General features: G+C 45.0%; 1 protein-coding gene across 1 annotated transcript in view; it reads right to left on the minus strand.

Annotated features, from left to right (window-relative positions):
• Positions 1 to 11,858: 11,858 nt before the first annotated feature.
• SV2B (synaptic vesicle glycoprotein 2B) overlaps positions 11,859 to 16,599 on the minus strand; it is a 127,001-nt gene continuing 122,260 nt past the window's right edge. The window contains exons 11-13 of the mRNA XM_019504046.1: positions 16,019 to 16,219; positions 14,660 to 14,819; positions 11,859 to 13,420 (exon numbers count right to left, since the gene is read on the minus strand). Coding sequence (XP_019359591.1) covers positions 13,237 to 13,420; positions 14,660 to 14,819; positions 16,019 to 16,219 — 545 coding nt within the window. The 3' untranslated portion in view covers positions 11,859 to 13,236. The remainder of the gene's footprint in view (positions 13,421 to 14,659; positions 14,820 to 16,018; positions 16,220 to 16,599) is intronic.

The following is a 16,599-nucleotide window of genomic DNA, read 5'->3' on the forward strand; positions in this document are numbered from 1 at the left end:
TTATAATCAATTCTGCCTAGCTACTGGGTGTTAACTTATGTACTTCCTCACTTGTTTATTGTAAAATAAAAACCTTTTCAGGAAAAATCAAGTCTTTAGATTTTTTAGGACAGATTGTCAGCATAAAACTCATCTGTAAGCATCAGCACATAGATAGTGCAGATGACAAGTGGATTATAAATAGACAGAAAGAGAGGGCTGCTCAGAAAACAAACAAAAAACAGCCCTCTCTTGTTGTCCTGAATTATTGAACTAAAAAGACTAATCTAAACCAAATGTGGTATTTGGCATATTTTCTGGTTATTTACTACTTGCATGTTAGAAGGAATTTGTCAGTTAAATCAGACTGGTTGATTTCCCTTTTGTACCTCATCAGTTTCCCTTTATTGTAGGACGCTCAATAACCTGAACCCTTCGAGTTTGGGAGCAGAGCACTGAGGCAAAGCAGTATGGAAGGTAGCCTCAATTCAAAGTCAGTAATAGTTACTGAAAAATGTTCAGTTCAGCAATCATTCAAATGTGTTTGAATACAATTCTTGCTTACATTAACTTTGTATTGAATTCAAGCAGGATTTAAACCTTTAGAGGTTACAATCACGTAACTTAAGTCACTGGCTGATGTGTGTAGTTATACACCAAGATATGGTTGGTCTAGCATGGGTTAGTTGCCTGAAGTATGGGTGTAGTCCAGGTTCCAGGGAGCTGGGGTATAGTGTCAGAACTGGATTTGGAAGCCATAGCCAAATTCAGGACAAGCCACAGTCAGAAGCCAAAGCCATAGACAGGTAAGCCAAGGGTTAACCGCAATCAGAAGCTGGAAGTGAGAGCTTAAGGTCATACTCAAATCAGGAGCTGGGAACTGGAATCAAGCAACACCAAGGGTCTTACCAGAGCTGGAAGCTGGAGTCAGAGCCAGGAGTCAAAACCAGAAGACCAGCAGGGAAATGCACAGAAAATCAAGAAAGACCTTTTGTCTGTGCTCAGACAAGGAGACTTCAGGCTGGGCCTACTTTTAAGGGCTGAAGCAGGTATGGCTTGATGCCTGTGGCTGCCTTGATTGCCTCACTCAGCCCAGCTGAGACCAGGGCACCGCTTTGGGCTTACTGCAGGTGGCTCTTCTTCAAGGGATGACTTGCCTTGATCTCTTGAGACTGGGTCCAGGGCTCTGACCTGACCTTATTCCATGTGTTTCCTATGTGCCCAAGGAAATGAATCTGTTGCAGCCCCAGCTAGGGATCATTAATGCAAGCAGTCACAGCTCTGGAGTTTCTTGGCTCCTGGATAGGGAATGCATCAGTATAATTTACTTCCATTTCGTACCCCAAAAAGATTATCCGCAGGTCCAGGGTGGACAGATATGGACCCATTGTGGGCAGCTGCCTATAGGATGTGCTATTACAGCACCACAACACAGTTTCTCTTGAGCGATGGGCTATCCTGGGACAAGTTGCAGACACATGGCACCTATGCTGGTGTAATTTACTCTGATGGAGCTTTACCACTGATTCTTTCAGTGTTATTTCTATTCCAGATCAGGCCAACTTGTACCAGTTTTGAGTTTATATCACCTGTCCCTTTTTTTTCCCAGGTTTAGAGTGGGGTCATCTGTCCATATCCCTAGTTCAACCCCTTGCATATTGGCCAAGGCAGCAACTGAACCATTTGTTGTCACAGGCAAAAGATTAGGAGCAGCACAGGTTACCTGGCTAGGAGCAACTGGGAGATGAATATCTCATTCATTTTTTCATGTGACTTCCATTACAATAGAAGAGAGGAGAAATGCAGGTGGGGTATGTAACAGGGGACCAGAAGGCTTGTGTTACTTCAGGAGAGAAATAGCAGCAGATAGAGCCCAGGCAGATGAACAGGGCTGGCTGCAAAAGACAGCAAAGAAATACTACTGCCTATGCAGTGAGCTTCCCGTTTAGATAAAAGGCCATCCCGGCAGCCAGGCAAGGGAAGTCATCTGATCAGAAGGAGGCAGGGCTTAGGGAGCATATAAGCCCAGGGTCTGAGCCAGGACAGGCAGTCTAGCCCTGAAGGCTGCAGAGAAAAGAGCTCCTGGCTAGAAAGGCTGCTGAAAGTGCCAGGCTGACTCCTGAGCTGCCTAGTAAATTTAGCAAAGCCTTGTAGAAGTAGTAAGTTAAGCCTTGTAAATCAGGCGCTGAAGGCTTGCAAAGGCTGATGACCCAGAGTAGGGGGTGAGGTTTGACTATACAGCTGGGGCACTTATAAACAGTGTGTGTGTTTTGGGTTTTATACCTGCAGACTGGGCTGGGACTATCAGGGCTGGAGAAGATCCCAGTAGCCCCCAAGTGGGGCAGAGGCAGGGCCAGAGAGCCCGGTATCCAAGCAGGGGAGAGATAGCAGGGCCAAGGGCCCTGAGTCCAACAGGTGGAACAAGGGCTGGACCCCAGAATCTAGGTCCAGCACAGTGGGCCTGGGCTAAAAGGCCCAACAGAAGGAAAGGGGGGGAAGCTGGGAAAGCCAAAGCCCCAGAAAGGGAGAGTGATAGGATAGCAACATCTGCACAACATAGGTGTGGCTACAGGGGAGGTCCAAGGGCATGAAATTTGCCCTTAAAGCACTTGGAGTGTCAGAGCACAGCTTGTTAGTGGATGAGGACTCACTCTGGGACCCCTGGACAGCCTCCCTTTTCCAAGTTAAATAATTACACCAAGGTGTGGGGACAGGAACAAGAGGAGGGTACTCAGAGAGTCAGGGTGAAGCAGGAGCTGTGTGGCCTCCAGGCAGCATAACGGCTACCCCGGAGGCCCAGCACTTGCTACAGGTATGAGCGGGATGTCAAATTATTTCTGAACATAACTCGTTCCCTTCTGTTTAAAGTTCAGTCATAGTGAGAACAGCAATTGCCTGGCACCTTCTCAGTCAGTGTTTCTGTTGAGTTGACCCAAGGGAAGTTTTATTCAGGCTAAAACAGCCCTTGCTGAGCCAACAGAGCTGTGAAAAGGTATTCGATGGCCATGTCTCACTGTGCAGCACATGATGATGTCTTGACAGTTTCTGTAAATGGTAGTTGGTGTTGAGGCTGGATTGTTGCTTCCACGTGAAGATCCATGTGTTGTACTTACAGGTGGAATAGTGATCTCCAGTAGTTACTGAACGAATGTTGGGGCCTCCACTGAGAAGAATAGATTCTGAAGGCACTGAAGGAGAAATTAACCATCAAGAGCATAAAATGTCCTTAGGAAAAGGCCAGGAGACCAACACAAAATGCCTTAGTACATGGTGCAATGTACAGTGATAGTCCCTTTGTGAGGTTCCCAGAAATTCTTCCAATGGAGAATTGGTGAGAGAGAAACGGGGCATCTAGCTAATCTCTTTTCACTGATCCCTTGAGATGTGGGTGAATCTCAAGGCACGTGCTACATATACCTAAGGAGTCTATGAGCCTACCAGTTCAGTGGGAACTTTCCAGCTTCTAGTCAGCCTGGGCTTTTATACACATGCTCTAGGAGTGGGGTGGCAGGGTGCTTTAATTAGAGCGGCTCCAAGATTCGCTCTAATTAAAGGGCCCAGTGCATCTCATGTATCAGGGTGCCTGTGCTTTAAAATGGGGGCAGGGCTACTTTCAAAAGCTCATTGAACAACATTTAGATAAAGCGCCCCCGCCACCATTTCGAAGCATGGGGGCACCAATACATGAGATGCAGGAGGCTGCTGGAACAAGGTAATTGCCATGTTGTAGGAAGCTCAATTAATCAAGTCTGCTCAGACGTGCTGGAATTAATGCACATCGGAGCAGCCTCCCTGCTCGTGCATAGGCACGCCATGGCTCCCATGGGTGTGATGGGGGTTCCTCCCTACACTGCTTGCCTCTCTCTGAACCCCCATCACACCCTTGGTCCCGCAGCAAGTCTGACAATAGCCAAATGAATGCCTGAGCATGGTATCCCCTCATGCTGCAGGATCTCCCCTGAGGGGCGAGTTCCAGGCATTAATTCTCTTGCGTTAGCTGTGCCCCCCCAGCCCCTGGGAGCCATGCAGTGCCTATGGCAGCCTGGCCTGTACAGTATGATGGGAGAGTTGGAAGTGCCTCTTTTATGAGCTGGAGCACTGGAGTCAGGAGGGCAGTGGGGTTAGTAGATTAATGCAAGGGCAGCTGGGAGGCAGGATGCCTGGATCCTATCCCATCCCTTGGATGGGAATGGGCTATGATGGTCAAGAGCAAGGAAAGCTGAGAGTCATGATTCCTGGGGTCTCTGCCAGCTCTGTGACAGAAGTGGGGGCAGACATGGCACAGAGTTTGGTTTCTGTTTTTGCCTTTGTCACAGACTGTTCTGCAGTCTGAGGCCCAATTTTCTCTGCATCCCAGTTTCCCCAAGTATGACCTGGGAAGCAGGAAAGCACCGAGACCCCCCCATCAGCAACTTGGTCAGAACAGGATGGTGTTTTTCTCGCAAATCCACTTAAATGCATTGCTGCAGGCTTCAAATTGAATCTCATTTCCCTTCACCATCCCACAGCTCTGCCCCTCAGCCCAGCTGGGCACTGGAAGCCAGAGGGTCTGTGCCAGGGAAGGTCCATTAGGTGGGGTAGCCATGGCCCGGCCCCATTCTGCTGGGATGCCACAAGGTATGATGTGGCCTCCTGTTTTTATCTGCCGCTACACTCCTTGATATCGACTACAAGCACCACTGTCCTCCTTCCACAATTCTCGCCTCTCAACACATATGGGGACATGCACACATGTTTTGTCCAGGGAACTTGTAACTCTTCTTGACAAGGGAAGAAAGGAATTGGGAATGAAAAGAAGCTGAATGACTTACAGAGAATATGCTTTGCCAGAGAGGGGCCAAGTATGGCAAAACTTACTATGACGTCTTCAGGGGGCCAACAGTGGTGGTCTTTGGGACAAGGATTGTCCCCCAATGTCGTTTGTTGCCCCTCCACTTTTAAAAAGAAAGCTTTTGTTCTGTATCTGTACAACTACCTGCGAAATGGAGTCCTGGGGCTGCTGGCTTCTGTCAGGACAGCAACAACAATTACCATTACCATCAAAAGCCAAAAGTCTGAGCCAAAGTTGATCCTAATAGTCAGGGGGATTTTTCAAGAAGATAGTTAAAGCCTGCTCTGTTTCTGCCTAGTGCACAATTTACTGAACTACATGCTGTGGGCATCTGGTTATAGTCATGCAACAGCCTAAACTATGGGGTCTATTCTGTATGGAAAACCTCAAACTATATACCTCCACTGCAAATCATTTCCAAAGTATGATGGTCATTGTGAACTCCTTCAGTACCTCCACCTCCATGAGCCTTGGCTGGACAAGTATTACATGTCCAGTGCAGAAGTATGGTCAAGCAAGCCAGCCTGAGGTTATGGATGCAAACAAAATAAAAAAATCGGACATGGAACAGACATTCAAAATTGGGGAAGTAAACAACTCTGTCCTATCCATTGTTGTTTTACACCTTGGGAATATACAAAAGGAAAGGTCCAAGGCAAATCTGGTAGCCCTGGCCAGGAAGGTGAGGAAGTTCTTTATGGCTTGTTGCATGCACCATCAAAACAGCTCCATTGAGGTGGGTAGAAGAGGCCTGTTGATTATCATAAAGCTTTGCAATATCCAGAGAAAATACTTTTTAGGCAAAGAGAAACCATTGGCCAGAAGCTGTCAAGGCTAATCAGGCTTTCACGCCTCTAGCACTGAGAAATGTCAGTAGTGAAACAGAAAAGCTCTGATCAGGAATGGATGGAAAAGCAGCAGCAGAAAGCAGTATGTGGCCTTGCTTTCCATGAACTAAGGTAATGGTCAGCACTTCACCACTTGGTTGAGATGTGGAGAGCTCTTCAGTGGGGCGGAAGGCTTTGTATGCTTTACCCAGACTCTCCAGTGAAGCGGTATAAGAAATTTATCCTGAAAGGAGATGCATCCACTATGCGCAGACTATGTGTCTTCACCAGTGAAATGATCTAGCATGTTGTGTGTGTGTGGCAGGTTTTGGTTAGAGCACATCAAACTGCACAAAACGGTGGACATGGGATTTCATCAGCCATTAGCTCATAGCACAAAACTGGTGAATATTGTCACTTTGTGGTACAAATAGAGGCTGCCACCAGATGATGAAAATGAAGAAACCATTTCTGGGAAGACGACTGCAGTCAGAGACCAGATTATGCCACAAAAATGACCAGTCATCATGGCTGAGCATTAGAAGGCCGGAACAGCATGATTTGTTGATGTTGTTGTCCCTTAAAATGACAATGTGCAGAACACCACTGGAGAGAAGCTAAAGTACAGCAATCTGGTCATAAAAATTAAGTCTATCTGGTGCTTCAGCAAACCAAGCATGGCACAAGTAGTGCTATCTGCTACAAAGTCAACGTGGAAGGACTTACGAACGCTGAAAATAGAGCCAAACACATTTGCTCAAAATGTTTCACTCCAACGGATGGCAAGGATTACACATAAGAGTCTCTTGCTTTGAGCAAGTCGGCAGGTTTGGCCCATTTACTGTGTTCTGTACCAAACCTGCAATGCACAGGACTTGTTACGAATCTCTAGTACCTAACAGTCCAAATAAAATTCCCCCTGAGAATTGTTTGTAGGCCAGCAGAAATCTTAGTTCTATATGTAATTGCTGCCATCTAATGGTACCATTGTGATTGACTGCCCAGACAAAAAGTGGAAAGAACTGGGGCAATTGGCAACAATGTGTGTGTGTGTGTGTGCATGCGTGCGTGCGTGTGTGTGTCTGTAAATATATAAGATCTTTACCTATTAAATGAAGTGCTGTGGGAGAATTTGTTTTTTGGCTGAAGTACAGTTTGTGCAATAGGAGTAAGGAGGGTTCATTGGTTAATGTTTATGCTGTACTTTAACAGTGCTATGTAGTTCCATCATGATGAGGACAGGGCGGTGTTAAGTTCTTCAGTCAGTCCAAATGACAAAGTGAAAGTGCTTAAAAACTAGACCTGGTGCAAACACTTGGATCAATTCTGTTTTGTGTGATAGACACCTGCCCACTAGGGAACCAGACTGAGAAATAAAACGTAATCTCACGGTATCAGTCCATGGGTGGCAAGCATCTAAATTGCTCCCAGGTTTGAGATAAAGGGCTCCATCCCCCTTAACCCATCCCCTGAGCCAACCAGATACTCCAGCACATTTATTGCTCTGGCATAAGATTCCAGACTTGGCCATTTGAGTTTAATCTCATTTTTGAGAGTCCCAGGTACAGAGGGTATTGATTTCTGAGGCCTCTAATAAAACAAATGTCCAGCTGATCTAGTTTTCCATTTTAATCCATTTTCCAGTTCAGAGACAAAGGTTAGACCCTATCTGTGGTTTTCATGGTTGCTGAGAAGAACTTTTAATTTTCCTTTCCTCTCCAGCTAAGCTTCTGTGACAGCTGGTTTGGATGATGCTCTGATTTTAGAACATCTAAAAAATCCTGGTCCTTCTCCTAATGAAAATCTCCAGAAGTTTTACAGTAATAGCTGCTATGTAGCCACTAACTGAGAAGTTGAAGATCAGAATCAGATTAATAATATAGGAAAATGGGAGCATAAGAGAAAGCAATCCCTTGCTACCTAAGACAGCCTAATCCTCGTCATAAAATTATCAGACTTCACCTTAAAACAAGTCAGGTTTCTATGTGCAGAACCGATTTCATTCCCAGTTTGTAAATTCAGCTACTGGATTTGCCTACTAAGATTTCTTCCTCATATGAAAAGTCAAATAGACTGCAGCATAGACCACTTCAACCCATGCCCAAGGTTTCTAGTGCAAATCTCTTTGACCCTTATTTAAATACCTGCTTCTGCTGGGCAAACAGTTTTTGCTGGTGGTTGCTAATACACTTCTTCCTGTGTAAATATGCAATGCACAGAAGGGGCTTATAAAATGTTAACTCTAAACAGCTCTGCAACCTGCGGTCAGGCCTGGTTATTGTAATATATACAGAAGGCAGGTGTCAGCTAAGAGCAACCTAATTCAGCTCTACCAGCTCACTCAGAGAGAAACTTTAGTTTATCTGGTTGAACAAGGGCCCAAAAAATGCCCATCTGCATCTCAGCTGAGGAACTCTGATCTAGTCTTCTCTTCACCAATATGCCTGAGAAGCCTTCATGGTTCATTTAGTGCCTTTCCAGTGTGCTGTGTTTCCTTGTGTCTGACGTAAACATCTCTGCTTAGCTTCTGGTTGTTATACTTGATCAGTAGGCAAAGAGAGGACCTGAATGCCCAAGAGACCTTTCATCAACCCTAAATGCATTACAAAAGAATCACATATAGGCTCAAAATCAAGCCTGGGATCCAAACCCCTCTGACCTTCAATGAAGCCTGGAATCATAGTCGATGCCTGGCTCAGGCCCATGGCTTTGCTCTGCACAATAGACAAAACTCAAATCCATGCTTAACCCATCCTATGACAGGTGTCTTCTACTGATTCATAGGTGGCTGACATCTCCATGTTTCCCTGTGCAAATATTGTTAACCATGTAGCACCTTTTCTCTGTAGTAGATTACAAGCTACTTGGGGAAGGTACTGCAAACAAGCATGAGGCTATGTGAATAATAATAAAAATAACAATTTTCTGTGGGAGTAATATATCAGTACAAATGTATATACACATGCATGTTACCCATACGCCTATCTGCCCACCTTTTTGTCAATTTAGCCTCCAATTTTGTACTGACAGCCATTTTCACAGTCAACTAAATGGCACCTAAATAGCTAAAAAATTGACTTACAAGAAAAGTTGGGTATTAAGAGTTCCACACACAATTACTGATGGAGAAATGGATGGATCCCTATATATAGATACAGAAATAGGTGTATATGTTTTGGCTTGATTTTAAATTGGTGGTATGTGTTCATAAAGAAAAGGGTTCATTTGGGGGGTACATTTTTGCACTGAGAAACAATTTAGCTATCTCTGGATGTGGATGTGGTGCTTTTGCATCAAAATTGTGTGCCTGCTTCATCAGGTTGCCTTTAAGATTCAAGGGCTTCCCGTATAATACGTTAGGAAATACCAGGCCCGATAAAATGGTGATGGAAATAAGATGTAATCAATCCGGGCTTAGCTGGGGAGGTAAGGAGAACTGCAGTTGCAACCTTTAGGAGGCAATCCCCATTACTGAGGATGAAGGGTCATAGCCACGGGCCCTGTGAAAGGAGCTGAAGATGGACACCAAAGCATGGAGAATCCTGTTGGGTTTTTTTCTTCCAGCTTTTAATGCAACAGACAGAACAAAACCAAAATGCATTGGAACAGCTCCATTTTCCAGTGACACTCCGACACGGATCAAATCAAAAGAGTTTGAGAGAGGGGGAAAAGAAAGAACAGACAGCAAAGGAATGAGACTGGCCATTTCACAGGTAGAGAGTTAGCTGCGAGAACATCTAAATGAAACATTCCATTAAATGCGCCACGCTGGATATTATTTACAGTGAAACACACAATGCGCACGCGTTTAGACAGTGCTGGAGTAACATACAGCAAAGAAGCAAGTTAAATTTGTTCAGATTTGTTTCCTTTCCTTCCCACTTTCTTGATTTGTTTCCTTCCAAAAGCGGCCGTTACTGACGGGAGGGTGAGTGAGATTTGATGGCAACAGAGGTTATCTTGCATAAATATAAATCGTTCTGAAACGCCCCAGGTAATCTTTGGCCACCACCTACAAAGGCAATAAGGGACTTGTGTGGGAAGGTCAATGGAGTTTGTCTCTCTCTAGCACCAAATTCCATTAATAGATGCCTCCGGTGGCACCAGAGAGGACATTCAGACCTAGATATGTCTTTCTCTCTTCTGGGAGCTGAAACCGATCCCCTGACCCGATTCTCCCAAACTTGAAAGAAGTTTGGATTTGGATCCAAATTTTGCTCCAACGATCTATGTCTAAATAATAATATTGTGATGAGTTCACGTAGTGCTGCTTGGAAATGTCAAAGCATTTTACAGAATCATGGATGATGGTACAACATTTCGGGGGACCCTCGCAGCCAATATTTTGGTTTAGCCTGGGGTCTAGTTAAATGGACAGAGCAGTAGTGCGGGTATTGGGCTAAGCAGGGTAGAGTATGGACAGCAGATGGACATAACAGGAATACTGTGGCTGGGTTGACTGATCTCTGTAATATAAACATGCTGAACTTTGTTTCTCCAGCCTTTGTTATATCCCCAGTTCTGTATCATCCGTTCCTAGGCCATCAGATATTAAATTCAGTATATGTTTAGGCTTCCATGTTAGATCTTGAACCCCTAGTGTGAAGTTCAGAGATAAGAGCTGTCTGAAGATGTAAGAAGCACCTGTATTAGAGATATAAAAGGCCTAATTTCAATATGTCAGTGATCTCCTGGCCTCTGTAAGATTGATACCCAGTCGCTTGCTTAGTGTTCTAGCTCGCCTAACTTCCCGACTCTGCCTCTGCCACCTGGACTCTGCGAGAAATGTATCCCATGAAAGGCTTCTACATCTGAGTGACCATCTGCCTGTTTCTAATTCCTGAGCATGTTTCCTCCTCCTCCAAACATTAATTCATGGGGTTTTCAACATGACTAACACAGCTAAAGTCATTTTACCAGGTCAACTGGAAACACAAATAAGTCAGCATGTTGCTTCTGAATGTCAAAATGCTATACTTCTTTTTCACTGAAAATTGCTAAGAAAATAAATAGGAAGGAGCTGTGGCATCATAGAGTTGTGCAGCAGTCTAGCAAATGAAATGAATATCTTCCTCGATTACAATGGGATAAACAGAGTGAGTACCCTAGAGAGCACTGTCATCACAAAGATGACCAGGATCATCTTTTCAGTAATGAAGTAGAAACATACCTCTAACAGTGGGAAAGGCTTGGATATTTTTAAAGAGAAACACATTTTGGGAAACAGCAGCAGTGAAGGGGTTAAGGCAGAACCTATCTGCTACTTCCAAATTCAAAAGGACATAAAAGTACAAGTCTCCCCTTTCCAGATGCAGTATGTGCATGTTTGAAGAAAATGAAACCTATAGGTCCTGAGCTGAAGATGAGATGTAGGAAGCCCAGAATTATAACAGTAGTTTTCAGCAGAAAAAAAGGGGGTGGGGGGGCTATAGCTAATTGTAACCTGGCAGGGCCATGATTATATATCCTGCTTGCAATGATCCCAAATCAATGGCATTCACTGGGGGCTTAGTGCCATTAGCAAGAAGTCATGGAAACATTTGCTCCCCATGATCTACACACACTCTGCACAAAATGATGCAGAGAGTGAATCCCAGACTTCTCACGGGATAGCACAAGATGCATTACAGAATGATTCCCTCTGTGAAGCTGAAAGCAGATATGGAGGTTAAACTTGAACTTCCCGTGTGAGGGTGCCGGGCAAGCCCTGTTCCTTTTTTAAAAATAAGGGAGTCAAGGGAAAGGTCCAGTCAGTTCTTGGAGGTCATGGTGGAAGTGGTCAAAGCAGTAAAACACGGTGGCTCTGTTGGTGAAAAGGAAAAGGAAGGAGCAAGTGACCCATAAACTCTAGAACCCAAACAGTGGGGGAGCTCCTGGGGGCTGGTCCCCCCATTCAAGCATATTATTTCTAGCTTTTATTCAGGAAGATACATTATGTTGTGGTGATTGAGCAATAACTGTGTGTTTAACTGCTGCACTTCCCCTTCTAGCAGGTAAGGGGAAATCTCTGATAGTCTCATCAACTATCAGCTTGGACTTCAGTGTGAACTGGTGCTTTATGAAAGCCCAAAGAAGAATCTTCATTTTACCTCGCATGGTGATAAAGCTGTCCAAGCTTCCTCTGTAAAAGTACAACTCATCTTTTCATGTCACAAAATGCCTTAGTGATTCAAATTCCCTCTGTAACACAACGGTTCCCAGTAGGACCCAGTCAGTCCCGGTGCCTGCTAAAGGGCCCAGTTAGCATGATCTATACTGCCGTGAGCAGGGATGCTTTATTTATTTTTCTGCATTTCATTCTTGCTTTCCCAAAATATATGCAAATATGCCACCAAAGATAAATTACTGTGTAACTAGTAGTGTGGCAACTTCTAAGTCACAGTATGAAGGGCATGTGTATTTTCAGAATGATCATTACAGGATATCAAACTTAACTTTCCCACTTAACAGAGAATAAATGTACTGTACAATGAAAGTTGCTGAGTGCATTCTCTGGATAACAGATTAAATGGCTATAAGTAACTATACTTATAAGACCCAAATATACAGGAAACTTAGACATCATTTTCCTTAACTAATATGGCTAAAATGCTGGTAAGTTCTTGCAGTTACCATATTCTAAACATTAAACAAAAAAAAATGTTCCCTATTTACACTGTGTTGTATATACACATTTGGTTTGTGGAATCCCCAACATCATGCCAAAATTCTCTTCAGAAAGAAAGCTAAATAGGAAATATCATAGAAATATATCCCCAGATCAACACAATTCAAGGTTTGTTGGCCGGATATAAATAATGACGTGTGTCCCAGCTGGGACTGCTCTAGACATCTAGGATCATCAGCACTGATTTTAGGTTTTATTTTCAGATGCAAGTGATACAGAGCTTAGAAATCAAAACAGCAGATGTTTGAAATTTAAAAATGGCCTAAGCTAAGAAGGTAGTTTGTGAATTCAGGTTCTCAGCTGGAGACAATATCACGGCACTAGCCTTTTTGGAAAGCTCTGAGCACTTGCCATGTGAAAATCAGGCCCCTTTAAGGTGCCACAAGTTGGGATCCAAAAATCAAGAGATCCAAAATCCCTAGCCCCAGTGCTGGATGTGACAGACCTGCAGTCAGTTTGCAAACTGCCGTCCTGATGTGATGCCTTTCATGAGTGAGCACATTGGTGCTAATTGCCAGGAGCAGCTTAGACATGCAGGTCTTGCAGCTCATCAAAGGCATAGGGGGTGTTGAGTCTGTTCTCCCCCTGGGATGCACACGCGTGTATGCACACACGCGCAAAGTCGCTGCTAATGGCTTGAGTCAGTTACACTCATCCATAAGGAAGCGGGGCTGGACAATTCCTCATCTCTCTCCAGTATGGACAAGATCTACAGCAATGAGCAAAGCTCTATGTGTTTTGCCTTGGCTGCAAAGGGCCAGCAATGGTTGGGAAGAGGTCCTAATCTAGGGGTTAAACTGTCTTCCTTCACCCCACCTCCTATATCTGAGGTATCAGCAGAAAAGTATAAGTGGACATTTTGATTTTTTTTTAGACATGGCTCTTTTTGTTGTGGTTCTTTGTCTTCTTTATTCCCCCTGTGGCCCAGTTGATCACATCAGGACCTGGTCTCGAGTCTCTGGTAACCGCAGGGCTAACAGGCCCCCTCCCATCAGAGCAGAGGAGGCCAGAAGAATGGGAACCACTTTGGTTATCCCGACGAAGGAAGCAAAGATTGAGTTCCCCAGGATGGCACCAAACTTGCAGAGACCATTGAGGATGCCAAACGCTGTTGCTCTGCAGGGAAGGGAAAAGCAGAAAGTGATGGTTAGGAGTTGGGCAGCACTTCACCACTAAAAAGAGGCTAGATTGATTCTGGAAGGATTGAATATTGCTATCTCCTAATCTAAGGATGGGTTGATTTACTGGTACTCCTCATATACCATGGTTAAAGGTGTAATTTTTAAACTTATGTGCTTGAGCAATGGAAGCTAAAGATAAGCAGAAGGCAAGCTGCTTAACTTCAGACTAACACAGCTAACTACGTATCTCAGCCAAAGATAATACAGTTTAATGAAAACTCCAACTTCAAATTACATGCTATTTACACATACAGAGGCAAGAAAGAATTTCCCATGGCCACAAATGCCAGCTGGAGCAGTTAAACTATCAGCTAGTGCAGACATATTGGTTATATAGGCCAATAGTCATTTGAAATGAAGTCTATGCTTCTAGCAAGTAAGTGGAGCTGGAAAGAATGAACAGCCCTAAGAGTTTTGGGTGATGGGGTGGGATCAGGTGATACTGGTGACTTTTATTTATGTCTGCACCCCCATCTCTGGGACTCAGCATCACGGCAACCTTTGCTGAGCACAAATAGAGCTCAGCACTCAGCTTGCTGAGAGCATGTCAACACTGCCTCAAGTGCTGGCTTTCGTGGGTGGTTGCTGGAGAGAGACACGCAGAGTGCTCCCACACACCCTGATTCACCCAGCAGCTGAACACATTGCCTTCACAGCACAGTCCTTCACAGCTCTTATCGGTAGACTGAAAAGGGCAGAAGAGATCTCTAACTATACTGACAGGCAAACTCTTCCACTCAATCCTGAAACCTTAATGCACATGATGCTTTGCCTCCCAAACACAGACCTGTCTGTGGCTGTCTACCAGTACCAGAGGATAAAGCTGTGAGTGATACACTGCGACAGCAGACTGGGGGGTGCATTTCAAAGGCTTCTCTACCATGTCTGTAAGTGTATGCATGCAAATGATAGATGCTCCACATGCAAGTTTTGGTGTATGTATTTTGCACACATCTGCACAAATTCACATGCACAAGCTCTACTGCATGTGGCATCGTCCTCAGCTCTGTCTGTGCTCATCAGATTCAGTCATGGGACTCGTGAATTTTGCTAAAAAATAAAAAGATAACTCTTCCAGTTAATACTGGTTTTTTTTCTCCTTAGGACGTAGGAAAGGCAGTTTCTAGAGTCCAAAAATTAAAATCCAAGAGGAGGCTATCCTGAACATAGTCACCTTTTGTCAGTGGGATACAGCTCAACTGTGATGACGTCCAGCGCATTCCAGGCTGCAATACTCGCCCCACAGAATAGGCACTGCCAGCCGATCATTGCAGAATCACTATCGCCAAAAAACAGGAAGAAGCAGCACACGGCAGATATCAGCATTGAGCCACCTGTAAGGGAAGTCAGAGAAATGTGATGGCATCAGTCTCTTGGAATCTCTGATCAGGAAAACTCATCATGACTAAGAAAAACCTTCAAACCAGTGGAGCTCAATCGTTTTGCCCTGCAGGCTGGATCAAGCCCCATGCTGCTAGATTGGGTCCTATGCCCTATCTGCTCAGCCCTGTGTGTCTGGATTGGGTCACACACTGGCTCCACATCCCTGATCTAGCTCTCAGGACCACACAATCCTGACTGCGGGGATCCCCATGGCTCCAGAAATTTGGCAGCAATTAATGCTGCCACTATTTCCCTGCCACCCATTTTTCAGGCCAGTGGGGATCCCTGTGAGCCAGATGACATGGCTTTGTGGGATGGATCTAGCTCATGGGTGGGGGGTTAATCACCCCTGCTTTGAAGAATGGAGTTCCTTCCCAAAGATGAGGGAATCCCACAAGCGTCTTCCAAACGAAGCCAGGAAGAGCACAGCCAAGTCAACAAGAATATCAGTAACTGGGAATCATGACTTTCAAGGATTTTGAATCTGAATACTGGTTGGTAATGTGGAAATTGGGGTTAGTATTGTATTCCAATTGCATGGCGCATCTCTAGCCTCAGCTGGGCTAATTTACAGCTGATTATATGAGGCAATTAAGGTATCCTGTAATGAGTGGGATACTCTTAGACTGCACGGCACACTTACACGGCTACTGTTGTTTTGCGAGGAAGATTGAGGGAGAGAGTGAAAACATTCAGGCTCTGTTACTTGGAGTTCAGAGCCACCGATACGAGCAGTTGCACTTTCATTAACGTTCACTAGAGCCAAACACGCTGAGCTGGAGTTTTTCTATTCAAGAATCTCTGAGGATGTGAAAACATTTTGTTTGAACCGAAAATGCCAGACAAAGTGTTTCACCACTTCTTAATCACAACAGCTGTACGGCGAAAGGGTAACCCGCCCGCAGCCGTACAGCAGGCCACTTGCACAGAAACAGGATGCCAGCGTCCTGCCTCCTCATCCAGCGCCCTGCCTGCAGAATCCTTTACCTTTCTGCTTTGCCCGACATTAGTGCACCTCCTTCCTATCCTAGACAGACCCAGTTTCTCTTCTAGATGCAGATGCACAGAGAGCTTTGCAACCCGTTATTTCGTCCATGGTCGTCCACACCCCCATCCGTTGATGTGCCTTGTGCCCAACATCTCCACTCACCAATCATCCTTATCCTTCCTATCTTGTCCATGAGCAGCGCTGAGACAATGTTGCCCGGCAACACAGACAGACTGCCCAGAAAGCTGACAAGATAAATCAGGAAATCGTTGTCCTCCTCGAAGTCCAGGTGACAACCCTCCTTCTCCTGCAGCTCGCTGCAGTTCAGGAACTTGCAGTCAATGAATTTGTGTTTGTAGAGATCTTAGAGGGAAAAGAGGCAAAAATGAGATCCTGTTGAGCCAGCCTCCCCCAGTCTGATAGCAACAAAACTGGCATCAAGGGTATATTGTAAAGCCTTGGTTTAGATTGAGGGACATCAGTGTGGAGGGAGACTCATGTTACGTATGATATACTGTAGGGCTCTGTGAAGCTTCGGATGGTGATTCGATTCAGAGGAGATTCGACCCGATTTTGTGGCTGAATCTCGAAATCCGAATCGAATGCGGGGACCAATTTAAAGGTCCGAATCAATACAAAGCTCTCCAAATCTTCGGAAAAGATTCAGGGAGCTTTGATGATCCGGGCTGCAGCCACTCCAAACTGGTAAGTACTAGGGGCGGGGGAGCGGGGGGGGGGGGGGG

Source organism: Gavialis gangeticus, unplaced genomic scaffold (genome assembly GCF_001723915.1).
Source record: "Gavialis gangeticus isolate Ggan-Ray unplaced genomic scaffold, GavGan_comp1, whole genome shotgun sequence".
In the NCBI taxonomy this organism is placed as follows: Eukaryota; Metazoa; Chordata; order Crocodylia; family Gavialidae; genus Gavialis; species Gavialis gangeticus.